Below are 23,354 nucleotides of genomic sequence, written 5' to 3'. Positions count from 1 at the left end.
TGAATCTGGACACAGTGATCGTATTGTGTGTTATAACGCCTCTTCATTCCAAAGACTTCCCTCTAACGCGTGATGGCTCGCTATGTCATATATTTACGTCAGAACATCTAAGACACTTTAGTATAACAGTGTTTAAACATTTTACATGAGAACTGTAAACATCAACAGCCGTAAACAGAAGGTGAGTTACCCAGGAAGATGTTCACCAGAGCCTCATCACTTACCTCCAAACTACAGGTTAGGTTAAGTCATCACTGATTGACAGTCTGGAAATATGTGACATTTACAGAGTTGACATAATGGAAGTAGGCAAAGTCGGCATAAACTATTTTGATCTTCCTCCACCCGGCAATAACATCCACTGTTCACACACGCACACTGGCAGGAGGAGTGTATCATGACTGTGACCTGGAGTACCTGTAATACGGAGTTGGCACTGTAATAACTGTGTCGGCGCCCTGTGACTGTCACCCAGGTAGACATCTAGTTTAATATACCGGTAGTGGCTGTAACACGACAAGGTGAAGTGGAAACGTCTATCACTGGTGGTTCACGCTTCCTGGACCCAGAAGCGGTATTGTCGGCTGGGAACGGCCGATCAGGTGACAGGGCTCAGTATGGCTCGTCTGCCCAACCACAGCGTCTGTACTCGTAATATCATCCTTAAGTCTAGTTGGTTTGGAAATTCTCTCTAAGCTTGGTTATTTCATCTCACGTTGATAAGTAGGAGTCTCACATCTAACGTGCATCTAGTGAGGGAGAGGGACGCGGTGTTTCACCTTCAATATTATATACTGTTAAGTTCCGGAGTCTGTGTGGGCCGGGGAGTTTCTATTTGATAAAGGACATGACAGGGGGAAATCATATAATTATGTATATTCCACTCGAGACGATTTATCCACGAACAGCCTAGACTGGACGCTATCAAGATACAGACTGCATAGACTATTCACCACTGACAGCTTGAAACTACTCGCCACGGACCACAAAACAGGTCGTCACGGACAACACCAAAGTGATCTTTGTTGCTTAACTTCTTTCTCTTGAAGACTGTGTATAATCATTAAACTGATGTGTATCAATTCTTCTATTTAACCTTTAGAGGACGACAATTTAACACCTTTAAGGACGATGATTTAACACCTTTGAGGACAATTTAACACCTCTGAGGACGATGGTTTAACACCTTTGAGGACGATGATTTAACCATTTGATGACACTGAATTAACCGTTTGAGGAGGGGACGATAAATTCATTGTCCAAAAAATGGGTGAAATAATCGTACTTAAATGGTTAAATCATCGTCCTTAAAGGTGTTAAATCATTGTTGAGTAAGGGTCAAAGATAAGTTCCTTAGATATCCTTTCAACGGCCTGAACACAAAAAGACATCAACTCTTATAAGGATATATTAACCGATGATCGATTTACAGTAACTGTCTGGTAGCAAGGATGAGTCTAGGTTGATGAGAACTGTGCTTGTAACTTGCTCTACATTGATGAGAACTACACTTGTAAGTTGGTTGATGATACAGTATACCTGTAATACTGCAAGTTACCCCAAGATGGTGGGAGTTCCGACACTCGTGGAGAAGAGAAGTGGTGGGCAAGAAGGTCATCTAAACTATCAAGACCTAAAGCAGCACTGCTCTAGCTAGTGGACTGTGTGTGTGTGTGTGTGTAAATAATAATAATAAGAATAAAAATAATAATTAACGGTTTATTGAAAGAGCATGGCAGCCGGAAGGCTGAAAATATACAATTACATAATTGGGGAATGCGTCTCTTGATTTACAAATGATATACAGGTAACATAGGTGATACAAATATGACATATAAATATATAATTAGGTGTTGATAATTTTTACAATGGTTAAGACTGGGCTGTTCTTATAGCAATCAGTTCGTGCTCGTATGGGCTGGATGCGGTTAGGCAGATGTGTATCCACGTGGCCAGGACAGTATCTTGGGGCAATGCAGGTGTGCTCCTTCCTCCAGGTTACATAAAAACATAATAAAATAAGGAGTCTGCAATAGGCCGGTTGGCCTGTGCATGGCAGCTCCTGTCGAGAGTTACTACCTCTCTCTATCATCCATGAATCTATCTAGCCTCCTTTTAAAACTTTCCAGCACTTACTACAATGTTGCTAAGCTTGTTTCACTCGTCCACCACCCTATTTGTGAACCAGTTCCTTCCTAACTCCCTTCTAAATCTAAACTTATTCAACTTAAATCCGTTGCTACGAGTCCTATCCTGCTCGGATATTATAAGAACTTTATCAATGTCCCCTTTATTGATTCCTTTCACCCTCTTAAATACTTCAATCATATCTCCCCGCATTCTTCGTCTTTCTAGGGAATGCAAGTTAAGTTTCTTTAACCTATCCTGATATGGTAGGTTTCTAAGTCCCAGAATCATTTTCGTCATTCTTCGCTGCACCGACTCCAGTGAATTGATTTCCATTCTATAATAAGGGCACCAGAACTGAACCGCATAATCGAGGTGCGGCCTGACTAGCGCAAGATATAGTTGCAATAAGACCTCTACACTTCTAGATATGAAACCTAATACTCTGTTTGCCTTATTTCGAACATTAACACACTGTTTTCTAGGCCGTAGGTCCGGGCTTACAAGTAAGTCTCTTTCACAAGTCGACTTCTGTAGGTTGATGTTGTTAAGGCTGTATACATTGACAGTATTTGTTCTTCCAATTTTAAGTACGCTGCACTTGCTGGTGTTGAATTTCATTTGCCATTTTTCTGACCACCCCTGCAGTTTATTTAAATCCTCCTGTAGTGCATTTGCATCCTGCCCTGAATTTATCTGCCGCATTATTTTGGTGTCATCCGCAAACTTGCTTATGTCACTGCTAATCCCAGTATCTAGATCGCTTATATAGATTATGAACAAGAGGTGGCCTAGTACTGACCCTTGGGGAGCCCCACTGGTTACACAGCCCCACTCAGATTTAACACCATCTACGCTGACCCTCTGCGTTCTATCGGTGAGCCATGATTTTATCCAGTTTAAAACTTTCCCCTCGATACCATGAGCCTTAACTTTTCTCAGAAGCCTCTGATGCGGTACTCTGTCAAATGCTTTGCTAAAGTCTAAGTAAATAACATCGTAATTTTCGTCATTATCTACTACCTCGAAGACTTTCCTAAAAAAGTCAGCAGATTTGTTAGACAAGATTTTCCCTTTGTAAACCCATGTTGAGAGTCGTAGATTAATTTGCTTTTCTCTAATTGCGATCAGATGCTATTTGCTATAATTGATTCAAGAAATTTCCCCACTACTGACGTCAAACCAATCGGCCGGTAATTTGACGCTGATGCTCTGTCTCCCTTTTTGAATATGGGTAGTACATTTGCCTGTTTCCACAAGTCTGGCACAACTCCCGTGTCTAATAATTTTGTAAATAAATTTACGAGGGGTCCGCTAATCTGTTCCCTACACTCTTTCAAGACTCGAGGGAAAATTTCATCCGGCCCTGGGGATTTTGTCTTCTCTAATTTATTTATCCTCTTAAGAACATCCTCTTTTCTGATAGTGATATTCTTTAATTTCTCTTCTTCCTTTCCCCTAAATATCAGTTCCACCTGTGGAATTTCTTCGCGAATTTCTTCTGTGAAAACTGATAAAAAGTAGCTGTTCAATGCTTTGCTTATTTCTACACTGCCATTTATCACTTCCCCCCTCCCTGACTTTAAAGGCCCAACTTTGTCCTTGACCTTTGTTCTATATACCTGGAAAAATCCCTTGGGATTCGCCTTGGATTCTCTTGCTATTCTGATTTCACAGTCTCTCTTTGCTGTCCTAGCATTTTTCTTAACATTCCTAGATAGCTCATTATAATTATTTCTGAGCTGCTCCTCCCCTCCCTTTAATTTCTTATAAATTCCTTTCTTCATTCCTATGTCATGTTTAAGTTTTCTGGTCATCCACCTTGGCTCATTCTTATTTGACCTAATTTTTCTGTATGGTATATTTTGTTCTTGTGCTTTACATAGTATACTAGCGAATATATTATAGTCATGATCAAGTGTTGTGTCATCTGGTACCTCACCCTTTCCTACTGGGGACTGACCTGACTGTTCCCAGGTGACCTCACCTAGGTACCTTCTTAACCCCTGATAATCCGCCAACCGAAAGTTTGGGACTGACCATATTGTCATTGTTTTTCGTTTCCCAATTTAGGGTGAACCTGATTTCTCTGTGATTACTGTTACCTAGTTCTTCCCCTACTGTGATATCTCTGATAATATTTTCCTTATTTGTTAATACTAGGTCTAATATATTGTCACCTCTAATAGGTTCTGTAATTAGTTGTTTAAAAAAATTGTCCTGTACTGCGTCTAGGAAGTTTTCAGATACATAGTCACCTACAATGTTGTCCAAGTCAATATTTCTGAAGTTGAAATCCCCCATAATGCACAGGTTGTTATAATTTGCTGCCCTACTCATTTCCTGCCATATGGGCTGAGCTGCTTTTTTCCCAAGACTTGGGGGCCTGTAAATCACTCCTATAATTAGTTTTTCTCTTTCTTCCGTGATTTCTACCCATACAGACTCGGTTCATGTTTCACCCTTCATTGAATTGTTAATACAGTATTTTAATGTATCCTTGACGAAGAGTGCGACCCCTCTCCCCTTCCTACCTTCCCTGTCCTTGTGAAAAAGGTTGTACCCTTCTATGTGGTACTCTGATAAAAAAAAATTTGCTCGCCAGATTCATCCAAGTTTCGGTGATTGCTGTGACGTCTACATTCTCGGTACAGACAACCGCTCTCAGCAAGTCTATTTTATATCTAACTCTCCTACTGTTTGTATAGTATACATTTAAACCTACTCTTCCCTGATCCTGTTTTACCCTTTGTCCTGAGTAACCAATTTTACTTCCAAGGACCTGCTTGTTTTTTTACTCCCACTTTCCCCGACCTCTCTCTACTGGCGAAATCCCCCCTTTGGAGTGACAATTTCATGCTCCAGGGATGCAGACACGTCTTTACCCCCGCACGAGACAAGTGTACTCTGATCTTTGACGACTATTGAAGTAGTCATTATAAGTCTAGTTCCAACAACATCAAATACAAAATACAATCCTTTATAAAGTACAGGGATGATTAAAAATTGGAATACAGAAATAGCCGCGAGGTCAGGTCAGGTTAGGTCAGATCCAACCACTCTCAGTATTACACTTCTGTGTGTTTGTGCTTTTCCTTGGAGTGCACTATAGGAACACTGTTTGGTAGTCAATCGTTCACTGATCACTTGAATGTTTTGCTGAATAAATCCCGGTGTAGTAAGGCTGGTAGGGCGTTGGGATATAGCAGCGGGAGGGGGGCAAACAGACTCGTCCTGGCTGCTCAAACTGGAAGCGCCTTCAGGGCACGTCTTGTCTCGCTGGTGGTTGACAAGTGTGTGTGTGCGTGTGTATGTGAGATTTTCCTTGCATAAATCACAACTTTTTATATTGCCATGGAAGTCACGCCAATAAGCTTCTCTTCCTACATTATCTAAGGCAGTGGTCCTCTACCTGTAGTTCGCGGGCGCCGGAACCATATTATGGAGCCCGAGGGGGTTTATTAGAAAATTGTGAATTATTTGTGATTCTTCGAGAGAGAGAGAGAGAGAGAAACTGCGCACTAGTCCAGAGTCTATCGTGTACAGAACGTGTGTATTTACCCCCAGACCGGGCCCAGAAAGAAAGTCAGCCTTCTCACTGGGGTAAATACACTCGTCCTGTCCAAGAGTAAATGTAAAAATATGTAACTGGTAACAGTTAGACATGTAAAACTGCAAATAAATGTACAATATATATGAGATTTATTTCTTGACTGTAGATCTACAGTTTTGGCGCACCCCACTGTATTTACAATAATAAATGTGGCCAAGAGCCTACAAAAGGTTGGAGACCACTGATCTAAGGGGAGGGGGAAGAAAGAGATTGAGGGAGTCTATGCTACCTGACCTAGCTTGGAGAAGGACGTGCCCCTAATTGCTCGCGTTAGCGACCAGAGGAAATGGCCGCCTTGGATTGTTGTGTTGTGGGGGAAGAGGAGCGGAGTGTGAGGAAAGACGACCACCTGGCCACTCTGTTAAGTCAGCTGGAGCAGTTGAGGAGTGAGATGGACGCTCTAATGGGGTAGAACGAAGCCCTCAGGACTGAACTCCTTCAGGTAGGTGTCCTGCCTAGCAGGTCACCTACGAAGGAGGAGCAGGCGTGGAGAGTGGTGGTCTCCAAGGGGACTAGGGTCAGACTCAGGTGCAAGGAGAGGAAAGGGCAGTTGTACAAACCCTGCCCAATGGTAAGGTCGTGGTAGTTGGGGACAGCCAGGTGAGGTTTTTAGATAGGACATTTTGTGCAAGAGATAGGAAAAGTAGGACTAGGGTGTGTTTTCCTGGGGCTGGGGTAGGGCATGTAGCTGAGAGGATAGATAGGGTTTTGTCAGGGGAGGGTATCAATCCAGTAGTGTGTCTTATTGTGGGATGAAACGACATAGGAAAGGTTAGGAATGAGGAACTTTTCAAGAGGTATAGGGAGGCGCTGGGGAAGATTAGAGATAGGAGAGGGATCCCGATAGTATGTGGTGTCTTGCCTAGAAGAGGGGTTGGTCGTGAATGGCTGTCCAGTGCAATTGCTATAAATTGCCGACTGGAAAAACATTGTGCAAACAATGGTTGGGCATTCATTGATAACTGGTAACCATTCTATGGTTGCCATGCACAGGCCAACCGGCCTATTGCAGACTCCTTATTTTCTGATGTTCTTATGTTCTTATGTGATAACCATCACTATATCATTAAGGGGTAATATTACTCCCAGACGTTCTGTAGTGAGTAATAGTGTTTTTGGTGTCACTTGATGAGACATCCAGCCATGAATCTATCATTTATATATAAATAAAATCTATTATTAATAAGTTCTATTTCTGTATTCTAATTTTTAATCATCCTTGTACTTTATAAAGGATTGTATTTTGTATTTGATGCTGTCGGAACTAGACTTATAATGAATACTTCAATAGTCGTCAAAGATCAGAGTAACATTTCCAATTAAGATTTAAGCAAAGACTCGATGAAATATGAAAGATACTGAATATGTTGTATAGTCATAAAGGAAATTCTGGCTTCAATGAGCTTAGGGGGAAGTTACTTGGAAAGTAACAGGCAGGTATCAAACAGGGAGGTACTACCTCCTGGGAAGATATTGGAAGCATAATGTGTTGTCTAATGGTAGACCCTGCTGCCATTTGGCACCACGAAAATTGTGATCAAGTCCCAGGTTGCTGATCTGACTTTCTGCACCATTTACACACAATTGCAGGGTTTCAATTGCTTCTCTTACTTTGACAACACAACATACAAAATATATATCGTTTCTCATCCTTGATTTGTTTTTTCGTTTTTGTATTAATTTATGGTTATCATTATTTTCAGTATTCAATTTTTATTTTTAGTAATTTGTTATTAATTTTTGAATGATTATAATAATAATAGTTATAATTATTATTATTATTATTATTATTAATATTATTATTATTGTGTTTTCGCCCTCCAGGCCCTGATGTGGGTCAGTGACCTGTGCCCGGGTGGGCTAATCCCGTTAAAAAAAAAATATTGAATTCAATCTCGTGTCCAATATTCCCATCCTGGTACACCAAGGGTGTCTTGAGAAGGCTCTCCTACTCTGCTCCTCCTTCAGACACTCCTGGAGCTGGAACCCCTCCACACCCACCTTCCCACTCCACCACATCACCCACATACTCACCTCCCCTTGTTATTTATAGTAAAGTAATCTATTTTTCGGGGGACCAATATTACAACTTCTGCTTCAACCCCCTTCCCTCAGGGACGTGTGGCATTTGCATACAGTATATACAGTATAGTATCCCTTACCTTAGGACTAACCACTGAATCATTTCATTCTTATTTCTTTAATCAGCATTTCCATCACTTATCATTTAGTTCAGTATCATTATTCTATCAATCATCACTTCCTTGCAACATATTAAACTTCCTCATAAATCCATTAATTGTATTTTTTTTTCAGATGGATCACCAGAAGAATGCAAAAAAATAAGGAAGAAAATGATAATAAGACCCAATACGTTTTATAAACAGAGATAAATTTTGGAAAAAACTGATAAACTAAGAAAAAATAGCATCCAATAGTGATGAAGATGAAACTATATCCACCAATCAGTGTGTCGCCTCTACTGTGTTTGACAATTTAACAACTAAATTTACACATTCGAGCTAAATTCATCACCTGGCATTGAAGTAACACAACATAGCATTATCTAACATCACTTCAAACTTAACACAGTGTTCAAAAAAATAAAAGTCTATTTAGTGTGTTAGTGTGTGTAAATAATGTCTCAAAAATAATACAACAAGGATGTTCGCTCCAGACATGTAACGCTACTGGAAAAATCATTGTTGTGTGACCTGATAACCTCAACTAACTTTAAATGTTGGATACGGCAAGACTTAGAGGCCAGATAAACACAGACTCAGAGGACAGATAAGTGAAGAGTTAGTGGCCGGGTAAGCCAGCACACAGAGGCAGCAGCATCCGGCCATCATGAGCTATGAGGAGGCTCGTTGTGACTGCTTCTGGGAGAATCTTCCTTACTGTACCAGAGGCCTGGGTGTGGCCACGGCAGTAGGTGATTACCCTTGTGATTGTGGCCATGGCCGTAGGTGATACTTATGTGATTGTGGCCACGTCCGTAGGTGAGTACCCATGTGATTGTGGCCACGGTCGTAGGTGAGTACCCTTGCGATTGTGGCTATGGCCGTAGGTGAGTACCCTTGTGATTGTGGCGACGGCCGAAGGTAAGTAACCTTGTGATTGTGGCCACAGCCATAGGTGAGTACCCTTGTGAGTGTGGCCACGGTCGTAGGTGAGTATCCTTATGATTGCGGTCACGGCCGTAGGTTAGCATACATGTGATTGTGGCCATAGGTGAGTATCCTTATGATTGCGGCCACAGCCGTAGGTGAGTACCCTTGTGATTGCGGCCACGGCCGTAAGTTAGCACCCATGTGATTGTGGCCATAGGTGAGTATCATTATGATTGTGGCCACGGCCGTAGGTGAGTATCCATGTGATTGAGGCCACGGCCGTAGGTGAGTAGCCATGTGATTGTGGTCAAGGCCGTAGGTGAGTATCCATGTGATTGTGGCCACGACCGTAGGTGAGTATCCATGTGATTGTGACCATGACCGTAGGGGAGTATCCTTGTGATTGAGGCCACGACCGTAGGGGAGTATCCTTGTGATTGTGGCCAAGGCCGTAGGTGAGTATCCATGTGATTGTGGCCACGACCGTAGGGGAGTATCCTTGTGATTGTGGCCATGGCTGTAGGCGAGTACCCATGTGATTGTGGCCACGGCCGTTGGTGAGTATCCTTGTAATTGTGGCCACGGCCGTAGGTGAGTACTCTTATGATTGTGGCCACGGCTGTAGGCGAGTATCCATGTGATTGTGGCCATGGCCGTAGGTGAGTATCCTTGTAATTGAGGCCATCCTCAATGGTCATCATCCTCCGTGACTTCTACCACCCCCGCCCACACTCCAACCTTCTTTCCCTCTACACACAACCACGAACACCTACCACTACTCGCAACCACCAACGCCCTCCACTGCCCACAACCACCAACACGAGCCACTTAACCACGATCGGTAAAGTAAAATAAAAGACCTGGGGAAACATAACTCTCTATGGCGAGGAAAAAACAAAACATCAGGAAATAGTCTGGGGAAATATTTTTAGTTGATTATTTTCCCTCTTAAAGTTGATAAACGGTGTTCGTTCATCGGAAAGTGATACTGAAAATATAGGGAATATTTTGGCTTCGTAAAATACATGCCTGTAGATGTGCTGAATATGTTAGTTCATCGATGCCCGCAACACACACTAACACACCTCTCTAACAGAACCTCCTACCAGTATTATAACCATCACCGCGACCAGGAAACACTAGTCAATCACCACGAATTATAACTACCAGCACCCAGAGTCACCAAGACCACAGTATACTGTACAAGTATACACACACACACGCACAGATATATACTGTTAGCTTTAAGTCTAGTTGGCACGAGCCTCGAGCAGTGATAACCATTGGTTGACCCGGACGGTGGTGGTGTATGTTCACGTTAATAAACTCTCGCGCTCTTCGTAAATGGACCAGTTGAATTTCGGTTAAATAAAATTTTGGAGTTCAAAAAAAATATATATATAATCTTGGTAACAACATATGAAAAATCCTGTTATTCGTCCAGGCATTAATATGGGTTAAAATTGTACTGTGAATGGCAGTGTTCACTCATTCCAAATCCAATAAAAAAAATTAGCAGAAAGTTACATTTTATACCGAGGATGTGAACGGCTTAGTGTTGGGTACTATGAAACAACTGGAACGTGAACAGCAACAGTTACAGTTATGAAAAAAAAAATCTCTTTTCAGTACAGTCTCTATCTACGTTTGTATAAACCTCGCTTATATTCTTATTAATTCTCTACTAAGCCAATCCATAGAATCCTTTAATGTTACTTGTAATCGTACTCAAGGGGTTGTCATCATAATAAAAAACACAAACCCACAGTCCACACGTATGCACTCACAAGCACAACGTACAGTATAACATAATATGCAACAAACGTTGAAAAAAACCCAGAAAACGAAGAACCATGTGTCTGCTGGATGGGTAACTCTCAAAGCAAACCGTAACTAGGTAAACAAAAAAAGGGGGTGGGGGTAAATTCAATCCCGACGGCTTTAATGTTTAAGACAGACATAATCTCGACTATTGTATATTCCTAGATTTTTTTTTAATTACATTGTTCACGTTGTTCTCTAAAATGATTTTGAGAAACTTTTTTTAAGTCAACAAAGCCTAGAGAGTTTATTAAATTTATTCAGCCGTAAACTTCGAGTTTCACATCTCTTTCTTGTCGTCTGATATTGTCTGCTTGCAATGTTTCTTTCCATATTAACTTTGTTATATAATTACTGTGAAATAGGATAAGAAGTGTTCAACTGTTTAAGTGTAGAATATTTTTAACACTGTTCCTAAGAGTCTGTCATACCTATGGGACTCACTTTTCCTTCTACTGTACAAGTACATAAAGAGTTTAGTGATGCGGCTCCATTTCCCGTCAATTGTACCACAACTGGTAGATATTACCTTGGTTCGTACACATTTTAATCAATTAATTAATTAATTCGGCTCCACTACAGTTTCGGAAGCTCAAAAGGCCAACATTGCCAACATTTAATTTGCAATATCTGTGCAATATCAATTAACCTAAATGTTATATACAAAACAAAGCCTTATACAAGTTTATAGAGGCCCAATAAAAGAATGATTTGTATGCATTTTGAAATTAATTACTAGATACAGTACGTTATAACGATCTCTGTAGTGTACGAAACTCCTTTATGGCATTAACGAAGAAAAATGTTAAATAAAGGTAATATGAGAGAAAATAAAATAAAGTAGTCATTTTTTTTCTTAAGTTTAGCAGGATAGAGACGAGAATTACAAGAAAGATTAAATTCTAATCTAGGGAATTTAAGTTCCCCATCATGCTGCATTAATTAGGGGAAAGAAAAAGCCTTGGAAGCAGTTGTAGCCCAGTAACCCGGAATTATTATCTGTTCATGGAACATAAACTGGATAAAGAGGTGGATGTAGGTGGGTGTGGCTGAACCTAATGACAACCTCTTTACCGACACTGTTTTCTCCCTCCCTCACCTCCACAGTACTGCTTCCTCCTCCTTCACCACACTACTGTTGCTTATCCACACTACTACTGCTGCTGCACCTCCACAGTACTGCTGCCTCTCCCTCCCAACCAGATAATGTTGGGTCACCAGCCAGATGATGGTCATTCATCAAGCAGTAGGTGGTGGTTCACTAAGCAGAAATATGATGCTGAATCACCAAGCAGGAGATATGCCAAGAAGCAGGTGATTTTTGTAAGCGAAATAAAGAGATTGTGGATCACCAGGCATGCAGGCAGGTGATGGTTCGTGCTGGTGGTTAATTACAAAACTTTCTCGTCGTCGTTGACAATTGATCAGCTGCCGACGCTAATTATCCGTGAGAAATAAGGGCATATGTGTCGCTGTCTCATTTACCCACCCAACATCGCTCTCCCCCCCCTCTACCCCGACCCAACATTGCTCTCTCCCTCCTCTACTCCTACCCAATACCTTTCCCCCTCCCCTACCCCTACTCAACACTGCTCTCCCCTTACCCTACTCCCTATTCTACCTCACTTCATTATTATTCTTTCCTTCACCACATTAACACTCCCTTTAGCACTTTCGTTTCATACAAAGGAAAAACTTAATATGTTATTGACAGCACTGAGACACACAACCTATGGTGGATCTTCGATTCTGAAACCTCATACAATTTTTTTATGTAATTGGAGATCACATAAAATATGATATCGAAAATGCACTGAGACTCTACCGTAACTAGACGCCTCGTCTTATTTCCTGTTACGGGGGAGGAGAATAACAAGTGTAGTCGAGTCCTTGTAGACCGAGAAGGGTGAGGCCACGTACTGAGTGAGATGGTCGTTTGAGGTTGACTTCTGCTGTGACTTGTTTCTGTATAGCGCTGGTTATGTTGCAGGAGACTGTATGAGTAAGCGTATTGTAGCACACACATACATACATATACACTTACACACACATATATACATACACTTACATAAAATACATATGCATATACTGTATACTAAAACACACAGGTTCATAAGCATATAAAAAAAAAACACTGTCACAGTCTCCCTTATACTGTTATATAAATATAACCAGGATAGGGAAATAGAGCATTTGCATAAAAAGTATATTAAACAATAATGGTTTCACACGTGCTGATAGCTTCCACAAAGTTTACATTAATATCAGTCTTATATCTTAATCCAACGATATGCTCTCTCTCTACTTTACAAATATGCTTCACAAATATATTACAATAGCTTATGACTACCAGAAAACACTGGATTACCCTTACAACTTGTGGGTTTTCACGATACAAAATACCATGTCCTTCACCAATAATACCCAGAGAGAGAGAGATAGAGAGAGAGAGAGCTTCTCCCCCATGTTCCAATACGATTTCACTAACTTATCCACATTTTGTTTACATTCTTCATTTAAACCACTGCAATAGTCTCACATTGAAAACTGTTTCACAAAATCATATATTAATATTCTTTAATCATATCAGTTACTAAAACATATCACAAATCAGAATAACAAAACATATATCGCAATCTTAAGAAGACTTAACCTTCACAGTGATTATAGGCCCGAGCAGGGGTGTCAAACTCATGGCCCGCGGGCCAAATGTGGCCCTTGGGATGGTCAGGTGTGGCCCGTGGGATGACGGTAAAATTCATCATCCCGTGAAATCATGAAAGAAATAGATAAAATCATGTTTATTTAGTAAAATGAATTTTACATACTTAAGATGAGACAAACCCAAATGAGGTATTCCTGGTAAGCCAGGTAAGGCAATGTGTGAAGTTGTAAACTTCATTCCTGCAAATATGTGATATAGCACTTGTGTTGGCCCTGAAGAGGGTAACTAAGATAAGAATTGGCCCTCGAAAGGTTTTAGTTTGACACCTCTAATATAGGGTGTCAAGAGAAAACGAGACACTTAATGGGATGACTGAGGAAAACATAAGTACATAACAACACACACACCACTGGAGAATGAATACAGCTATTTTTGCGAAACTGAACTTGTGAAGAGCAGAAGTAACGAGATTCGCCTCACGTTACTCTGAGATAAGCTGAGCAAGTTTGGCAATTCAGGAGAGAGTGATTGTCGGCTTTTTTTATTTACTTAGAAAATTTTCACTAAATGGGTTTTGACATCGTCTTTAACTCCCAGTCACATTTTTTTTTATGAAAAACCGATTTTTGAGACGCAAAATATAAAAATAATGAGTAAATCTGAGAAACAAAGTCAATGACAAACTCTCTTATTCCTACATCTTCAAATAAAATTTTCCCTGGTGAGGTAAAGACATTGTTCCTTGTAAAAATAAATTTTCAACATTGTCTGAATATCTTCCTTCAAATCTCTCCACAGTGTAAGGATATGAAGAGCAATTTTTGGCTACCTCAGATACAAGAGAATGGTTGTTATTATTAAACTTCCTAAAAGTGTTGGGTTTTATGATGAAGTTGACGAGACTTATCAAATTATACTTCGAGGGATCATAGCATGGGAGTATATTTATTGAAAATTTGTTGATTATCAGGAATTGTTTAGGGATTTTTGGGGGTTAAGGATTTGGGGGAAACAGATCCTTAATCAGCAGGTTATAGAGTAGCACCTTTGTATTAAATGTGAACAAAATCTACGTTTCGACCTAAAATGTCGAACACAAGGTAATAACTCAGGTGTCATTTCACCACGAAAACTATTTATTATTTTTTTTTGGGGGGGGGGGAAGTGAAAACAGACAATATATGCACGCACGCACGCACGCACGCACGCACCCACCATCCTCGTCATCGCCACCTACTGCCACCGGCAGTCCCCCGCCCACTTCGCGCAGTCCGCTACTACAACAAAATTCAGCCCATAAGAGCCCGCACCGACAGATATAAGAGCAGCACCATCCCATCTATTGTTAAAATAATAAACAGCTCCTAATTTATGTACTGTACAGCCCTGTAAATGTATTGAATGTATATTGTTATGTCTAAATCACATGTAAGTTTGTATATTTTCAGCCACCGGCTGCAACTCTATTAATAAACTGTTTATTATTATTATCATTATCATTATTATTATTATTATTATTATTATACACACACACACACACACACACACACACACACGCACACACACACACACACACTTACTTTACAGTAAATAAGTTATTACTGTACAGATATTGACCATAATAAGTTATTACTGTACAGATATTGACCATTGTGTGTTGTTGTCTTTACAGTGCTGTGGGGTGTGGGCGTGGACATGGTCTACCACCACCACCTGATCGGCGTCTACATCTTGTGAGTAACTTTGTTTATCTTTCTCATGTGTGATGACCATGTTGGGTTGTTTGTGTCGGTATGTTTGTTTGTTTAATACTAATAATAATAATAATAATAATAATAATAATAATAATAATAATAATAATAATAATAATAATAATAATAATAATAATAATAATAATAATAATAATAATAAACGGTTTATTAATAGAGTTGCAGCCGGTGGCTAAAAATATACAGACTTACATTTGATTTAGACATAATGATATAATATGCATTTGCATATGACTATGTGGCTGACAATATGTATTTGTGTGTTTTTATGTATGAATGTACGTATGTATGTATGTATGTATGTATGTATGTAGTATGTATGTATGTATGGGCAGAAGGAACAGTATTCGTTAATAAAAAAATAAAACCTCTTTCCTTCATCGTATGACACCCCCCCTCCCCCAAGCATAACTGTTCTCTCTCTGATATTAGCGGTACCGAACCAACGGGCGTTGCTAACCCAGACAAAACTTAAATAATACCGATTTTGGAGAAGACTCAGCTGTTTGTGCTTGCTAAAATCATAAATGGTTTGGTTTCATTCGCTGGGGCAGTTTGTTAACCGGAGCAAGCCAATGAAAATACACGATCTCTGAACTCGGTCTAATTCGTTCTCAGAGACGAACCACTTCGCGTTACCATCAAAGTTTACGATACTACTCTGTCCTTTTGATGTAATTGGTTTTTATCGTCAATAAAATATTCAAATTTAGTAGTTGACAGTATACACTTACAGTACAGTCTCAACGCCACATGTTCCTGCAGAAGGTGGGACTGTATTAACCCTCGTGTTCTCCCCTACAGAATGTTCGCCTTCACCCTGTTCTTCCTGGAGATCACGTGGGCCATCACCCTCTTTCTCCGTGTGTGTATAAGGTACGTCTTCGGCTCCTGTGTCGTCTTTCCTATTTTACTTATTTCTTATTTTCTTGTATAGTGAGAATTTTATGTACAATGAACCCTTCATTGCTCATATATACATCCAACCTATGTTTGAAGCTATCCAGCGTATTCGAGTCAATGATGATATTTGGTAACTTGCTCCACTTGTCCACTAATCTATTTCCAAACCAATGTTTACCCATTTCGCGCCTAAATCTAAATTTGTCCAATTTAAAACCATTGTTACGAGTTCGCTCCTGGTTGGATAGTTTGAGTACCTTTGCAATGTCCCCTTTGTTCAGCCCTGACTTCCATTTATAAACCTTTATCATATCGCCCCTCACTCTACCTCTCTCGATGAAGTGCAAATTAAGATGCTTTAACCTGTCTCTGTATTCAAGGTTCCTAATGCCCGGGAATAGTCTTGTCATTCTCCTCTGAATTCTTTCCAAGGATTCTATATCCATTCTGTAATACGGTGACCAGAATTGAACTGCGTAATCCGAGTGAGGTCTCACAAGCTTAAGATATAGTTTTAAGATGACCTCGCTAGTCTTGTAATTAAAACTCCTTTGTATGAACCCAAGAACTTTATTAGCCTTGTTTCGAGAAAATACACATTGTTTACTTGGCTTAAGATTCCTACTTGTCATTACTTCTAAATCTTTCGCAGTCGGATTTCTCAATAACATCGTTGTTAATCTGGTATCTGGTTTCCCTGTTTACATCTCCTATACTGAGTACTTTACGTTTGTCCACATTGAATTTCATCTGCAATTTTTCAGACCATTCGAAATTTTTTTTTACATCTTCCTGTGGTTTTGCGGAGTCCTCGTCAGATTTAATTACACGCCCTATTTTAGTGTCATGAGCAAATTTACTTATGTTGCTGTCTATGCCGATATCTATGTCGTTTATGTATATGATAAATAATAACGGTCCAAGTACTGAGCCTTGGAGAACTCCACTAGTGACGTTGCTCCAATCGGATTTAGTGCCGTTAATGCTCACTCGCTGTTTCCTGTCCTATAGCCACGCCCTAATCCATTTTAGAATATCTCCTTTAAAGCCATGAGCCTCCATTTTTCTTATTAGTCTTTCGTGGGGGACTCTGTCGAAGGCTTTGCTAAAGTCGAGTTATACCACATCATAATTGTGCCCCTTGTCCACTGATTCGAAAACAGATGAAAAGAATGTTAATAGATTAATTCGACATGAACGCCCGCTTGTGAAGCCATGCTGGGAATCACTGATCAACTTGTGCTTCTCCAGGTGATTTCGAATAGAGTTTGAAATGATTTCTTCCAGTAATTTGCCTACAATTGATGTTAGACTGATTGGACGGTAGTTAGAGGTATTACATTCGCTATCCTCCAGGATTCTGGTACTACACCCGTTTTTAGGACATGTTAAACAACTTTACTAAGGGCATACTAAGCTCTTCCTTACATTCTTTAATACTCTGGCAAATATCTCATCGGGATCCGGTGACTTATTAGGCGTTAGTTTGTCTATTTGCTTACTAACATCGTAGCCAGTAACTACTATTCCGCCTAATTTATTTTCTTCACCATCTCTGTATAGAGTCGGTGCCTCGGGTATCATGTTTAAATTTTCGGTGGTGAAAACTGTTGAAAAATATTTATTCAGATTATTGCTAATTTCTCCGTCGTTATCAGTTAGCTCGCCAGTATCTAACTGTATTGGTCCAATCTTTTCTCGTGTTTTAGTTTGATACATTTGATAGAATCCCTTGACTTGGCTTCCCTTGCTGTGTGTTTGTGTGTTGGCTCACTAAAATACAATTTACCCGTTTCTATAAATTCATCTAAAAAAAAATTCGCGGAGTAGCTGAAGATTCGCTCCCTAGCTTATTCTACCTGAAGATTAAACGCCCTAACGTTAACCGGGTTCATGACTTAGAATCTCGGGGGTTCGTGGCTCAGGAGGAGAGGCGAACGGACTTTAGTAGTTGACTTTATGTGTTAAAATAAATTGAAAACTTAACCCACTCAAACTACGAGCTGGCGGGGAGTGTTAGATTATAAGTCTATCATGTTAGTAGTCAGTTGACATCGAAATCTGGCTTCATATATACAGTATGTATAAAACATTATTTACATATTTTGTTACGAAGGTTATCTAACTCTCCCTTAACGTCAGCTGATCAAGACGTTTAGTATGACAGACTTTCTATTTACCGAAAAGTAAACAGATAACTCTACTGTATGTGCAACAACTCTCCGTAAAGTAAGACTCACTCTACCTGCCTGAAAGAAACAAATATTCTTGTAGGAAAAAGATGTAGTCGTTTACTGGGAACATCTTAAAGAAGTGAAGGATGTGGAAGGTTATTTATTGACAGTTTTTAGATTAGGTGGTCAGCGTGATCCAACCAGCCAGGCAGTGGTGGGTGGTCCTGAGTTGACTAGCAAACTGTGTGTTCTCAGCCAACCACTCCTGCCTGACTCACCCACCATCTCTACCACCATCATCTGGCAGGTGTGACTGACAGATGCACAGTTGGTGGTAAGGTTTACTAATGTGTGATGGTCTCTGACAGGAACGAGACGAGCAGGGTGTTGGGGTGTTGGTCAGTGGTACTCTGGCTGGACACATGGAAGAAATCACTCATCTACTGGGCCGCTGCAGCCGTCATCCTCCTCCGCCCACACAGACTATGGTTGACATCCGTTTCAGGTAAAATCCGTGGCACATGGACATCTTGGTTATTGTATGGCCACTTTATGACGTCACCATACCTGGATCTGGTATTACATGGCCACTTTATGATGTCACAATGGCTGGATATGACGTTTCATGGCCAAATTACATAAGGCAACACTGGCGAAGGATTTAATTCCCTTTTACTTTATTCACGCAGTGTCCAGCATACTGTATATAAATAACCCGACAATATCAGCATGAAATCCTACAAAGTAAAATAAGATGGAGGTAAACATCGCCTTTCTTGGTCTCATGAAAAGTTGAATCACAGGCGATCCATTTGTTTTGTTTTATTCAGGCGAGCGGCACTGCACACACAACACAGCCTTCAGCCCCGCTTCCTCTCCAAGCCCTCTGTCTCTGTCACCCTCACGCCTCCTCTTTCCACGTCTCTCTCTCTCTCTCTCTCTCTCTCTCTCTCTCTCTCTCTCTCAGATACATGCATTTTTATCCCCCTTTCTTTTGGACACGTGTTTTTGTCTCTGTCCTCCTGTTGGTCTCTCTCTCTCTCTGAATGAGTTCCTTCCATACTGGGCAGAAGGATGTCCACGTTTTCCAATCGTCCCGTCCCGCCTCGTCCCGTCCCGCCCTGTCCTGTCCTGTCCTGTCCTGTCCTGTCCCGTCTCGTCTCGTCTCGTCCCGTCCCGTCCCGTCCCGCCTCGTCCCGTCCCGCCTCAGCCCGTCGCGCCTAAGCCCGTCCCGCCTTCGCCCAGTTCCGCCCCGCCCCGCCCCGTCCAGTCCCGCCCCGTCCAGTCCTGCAGCGTCCAGTCCCGCAGCGTCCAGTCCCACCCCACTCCATCTCACCCTGCCCCGACCTGTCCCACTCCTCCCCGCCCCGCTCCGCCCAGCCCTGCCCTGCCCTGCCCTGCCCTGCGTAATAAGGTGAAATCATAAAATTGTAAAATGTGCCAGCAGAAATCCTTGAAATGGTGTGAGTTTGAGAGGGTGTGGCAGAACAGTAAATGATGGTTTAACTAAATGTTGGTAATCAGTGTTAACCGGTAAGACTTGCGATAAAGTTTGCTCGTGTTACTGTACAAACACTGTGAATCAAGTTAATAAAAACTGACGTACAAAAACGAAGTAAATAGAGAACGTTTCAGTAGAAAATTTATGTTAATGAGTTGCTGCTCCAAAGGTTAAAAAAAAACCGTTGGATCAGATTAACACCCTGGCGCTCATTACTGTAATAAGATTCTGAGATAAAATGTAGCGTCGGTAATGTTAACTAAACGTTTTTCATCACCATGACAACCGGAAATCTGTAACTTTCTACACATCACCATGACAACCGGAAATATGTAATTTCCTACACAATCAAAAAACATGAGGATTGTCATGAAGGTTCACGTCTTCAAGAGAAAAAGTTAATATTGTGTGATATTTCCTGAATTAACAATGTTTTCCCCCACACAAAGTTGGCATTTCAGCAAATATATTTTAGACGAAGAACCTAAAGACTCAAACATAGATAGTTATAAACATAGTCAAATATACAGCTTATTGGTCTAATTCTGGTATGAATATCCCTACAGGAGGTCTGTTGATTGGCCTGGGCGTCTTTCACCTTTTGCTACTCTACAAAAAGAAGTTGGAAGCGAAAGAGGCTCTGCTGGAGGCCAAGGAAGATTCTTACGACAGGTGAGATGAGGAGGAGAAGGGGGGTGGGGACTCTTGAGGCATGAAGGTGTTTGTGTTGTGGTTTATACTGAAGTTGATTTTTTTCCCTTGTAAATATATCAAGACGAATGGAATAATTATGTGGCTTTGAAAATTTTCCTTATGTTGTGGATGGTGTTAAGTGAGTCGAGTGTGGATGTGGATACCAACCCCATTTCAACCCACTGAGACCTAAAAGTGTATAGAACGAGGACACAACACTTGTGATGAATAGGGGGATAACATTCACTCATTGCTATAGATGTTCGCAACTTATTTACAACACAGGTATTTGGAATCCTATTTCACCTGCTGATTAAACACCCTAACGCAGTCTCTCTCTCTCTCTCTCTCTCTCTCTCTCTCTCTCTCTCTCTCTCTCTCTCTTTGTCGTGATCCTGACGTCAACCGAAGCCCAGGACTATAACAGCAAACTTTCAACCCTTCATTCACCTTCTCACCCATACTTCAACCTCATATATTTCTCGCTAATATTATTCCCATTTAACACGACTTCCAACTCATCTTCCTGAGAGATAATTAATCGTGAACTGCAGTATATAACAGTTTCTCTCTTTCTCCCACAGGTACGAGGATGAGATGGACTCAGCCGTGCCAGAAGGTGTCAACACTCACACTGACTCAGACACTGCCTCCACTCACGACTATATCCTGCAGGTGTAGTCAGGTCTCTCTGTCGCCCCTCCCTGGCCCACCACACACCTTCTTTGTTGGCCTCACAGGGTGATCACGCCCCCCTCCCCAACATTTGAGGGTGATCACGCTCATCCCTAACACTTGGGGATGGTCACGCCCCCCTCCCTGACACTTGAGGATGGTCACGTATGATATGTACTGTAGGTTTCATAGGGTGTACACCATCAATCCTGGCTGACCACGCCCACCTTGGTGCTCTAGATGCTGACCATGCCCCACTTGGTAATCTAGAGGTTGACCACACCCACACTAATGTCCCTCAAGGACCATCATGCCAAGCCTGGTGCACTGGAGGATGAGCACGCCCATATAAGATTCTCTGGAGGAGCACCACGCCCACGAAAGAGGATCATCACGCTCACGAAAGGGTATCATCACGCCCACGGAAGAGGATCACCACGCCCACGGAAGAGGATCACCACGCCCACGGAAGAGGATCACCACGCCCACGGAAGAGGATCACCACACCCACGGAAGAGGATCACCACGCCCACGAAAGGGGATCACCACGCCAACGGAAGAGGATCACCACACCCACGGAAGAGGGTTACCACGCCCATGAAAGAGGATCTCACGGGTTAAATACACAATGACGAAGTAAACATAATCTTCTGATAACCTAATACCAGATTCACTTTAGTTGTGGCTGTACTGCTCTCTCACACCACATGTCTTACCTCCCACACCATCCATCACTTTTGACACCATACTCATTACTACACTACTCTCACAGACACCATACCAGACGGTGTCTATATAATGCATACATGATACTAGCATACATACATACATACACATACATACAAGTAAACGTATGTGTATATAACTAATTAACGCAGTAAAGAGCCAACAGTTTTATCTACTAGAGCTGAGATGCAAATCCTTAACCACAATAAATATTTTCTTTCATAATACAGTACACATTCTATACATTAAAACAAGATGTGTCACTAATTACTAACACTAATAACACTTTAAGGCTGAGTCATGTACGATTCAGTTGCCGACACTATGAAACTTAAGGAAATTATTTAAAATACACAGAACTGAAGGTCACTGATGGTTTCATATTTACATTAGTTTTCAATGGAACAGTGATGTCACTGGTATTGTGCATGAAATAATAATATGAACCGTAAATAATAGAGTCGGTTATGTTACCTAGCGTGTTACCTCTGGTCAAGAACAAGTGTGTGTTTGTAGAAGTGAATTATTGGTGTAAATGATTTCATAATGGTAATATAATGGACTGAGTTAATATTTTCCTGATGTTCAACTAAACGCAGACGTAGAGGATGACGCTGGATGAGATGTGTTACTGGCTAATTGGACCCCAGTCGGAACTCAAACGTAATGTAACGTAACGTAACCTACCTATTGGAATTAAAGCCCTATCCTAATGGGCCCTAGTCCTAAGGGGCTCAAAGTTCTAATGGATTCTTTATGATTAGTTTAGGTTAGGTTAGGTTATGTAGTAAGTGTCCAATAAGACGGGAGGGGATACTTTTTGACCTTAAACAGTTGGAAATGTGCAGTAGTAATTTTTTGTTCTTATTAACGCACAACCAACTGTCTCTTTTGCTTAACTTATTCAGTACCAACACAGTCTACCTGTTCTCTGTACTGTATGACAAAATTTCTGTTTCTTTCTTTTAACTAAATTATCCATTGTTCATCGTTCAACTGTTCGACTCTGTACATATAGCAATAGTTATATATAATTAGAAAAATTAGTTTGTTTTTTACTTGTCAAACAATCTCATGAAATATAAGACACCGTAGAGATATTAATACCACAAAGGTCATTTGTTGATAAATTTGTTCTGTTCAAGTTGGTTTATTAACACTTCTTACATTTATTGGTGGTCAAGATAATGTTATTCTGCCCGAGACACTCAGCTCTCGCACACCATTTGTATCTAAAACACTAAATAAAAGTGTAATACTAATTGGGGTATTTTTTCCTATCCTGTACTGTTTGGTGATCTTTTTTATTTGGCAAACATCACATTAACATTGAAACACACTTGTGTTCCTCGCTGGTAGCCCCGGAGAGAGAGAGAGAGAGCAGCTTTAATCAGTGGATGGATCACCATTCAAGTAAGTATTATACGGTACATGGTCTGGCTAATGTGTTAATATTCCCCGCGGCATTTTAGCTACTCTCAACTCAGACTATCTAATGCATTATTTTCATCAGAGACATAACGTATGACACATTAGAGTGTTAAAGCTAGCTATAGCATATAAATAAATAAATC

At 40.9% G+C, this 23,354-nt stretch overlaps 2 protein-coding genes across 2 annotated transcripts; one reads left to right on the top strand and one right to left on the bottom strand.

Annotated features, from left to right (window-relative positions):
* Positions 1 to 8,934: 8,934 nt before the first annotated feature.
* LOC121865446 (putative proline-rich protein 21) lies at positions 8,935 to 9,504 on the bottom strand. The gene has a single exon (XM_042364923.1). It carries the CDS (start codon positions 9,502 to 9,504, stop codon positions 8,935 to 8,937), a length of 570 nt encoding a protein of 189 aa, XP_042220857.1.
* A 5,527-nt stretch (positions 9,505 to 15,031) lies between these two features.
* On the top strand, positions 15,032 to 23,011 carry LOC121857877. Its single transcript, XM_042354122.1, has 5 exons — positions 15,032 to 15,072; positions 15,913 to 15,984; positions 18,554 to 18,690; positions 20,253 to 20,358; positions 20,964 to 23,011. Exons 1-5 carry the CDS (start codon positions 15,035 to 15,037, stop codon positions 21,058 to 21,060), a joined length of 450 nt encoding a protein of 149 aa, XP_042210056.1. The 5' UTR covers positions 15,032 to 15,034; the 3' UTR covers positions 21,061 to 23,011.
* Positions 23,012 to 23,354: the final 343 nt, after the last annotated feature.

This window comes from Homarus americanus, unplaced genomic scaffold, assembly GCF_018991925.1.
Source record: "Homarus americanus isolate GMGI-L3 unplaced genomic scaffold, GMGI_Hamer_2.0 scaffold51859, whole genome shotgun sequence".
NCBI lineage: Eukaryota > Metazoa > Arthropoda > Malacostraca > Decapoda > Nephropidae > Homarus > Homarus americanus.
This window is presented reverse-complemented; position numbering and strand designations above follow the sequence as displayed.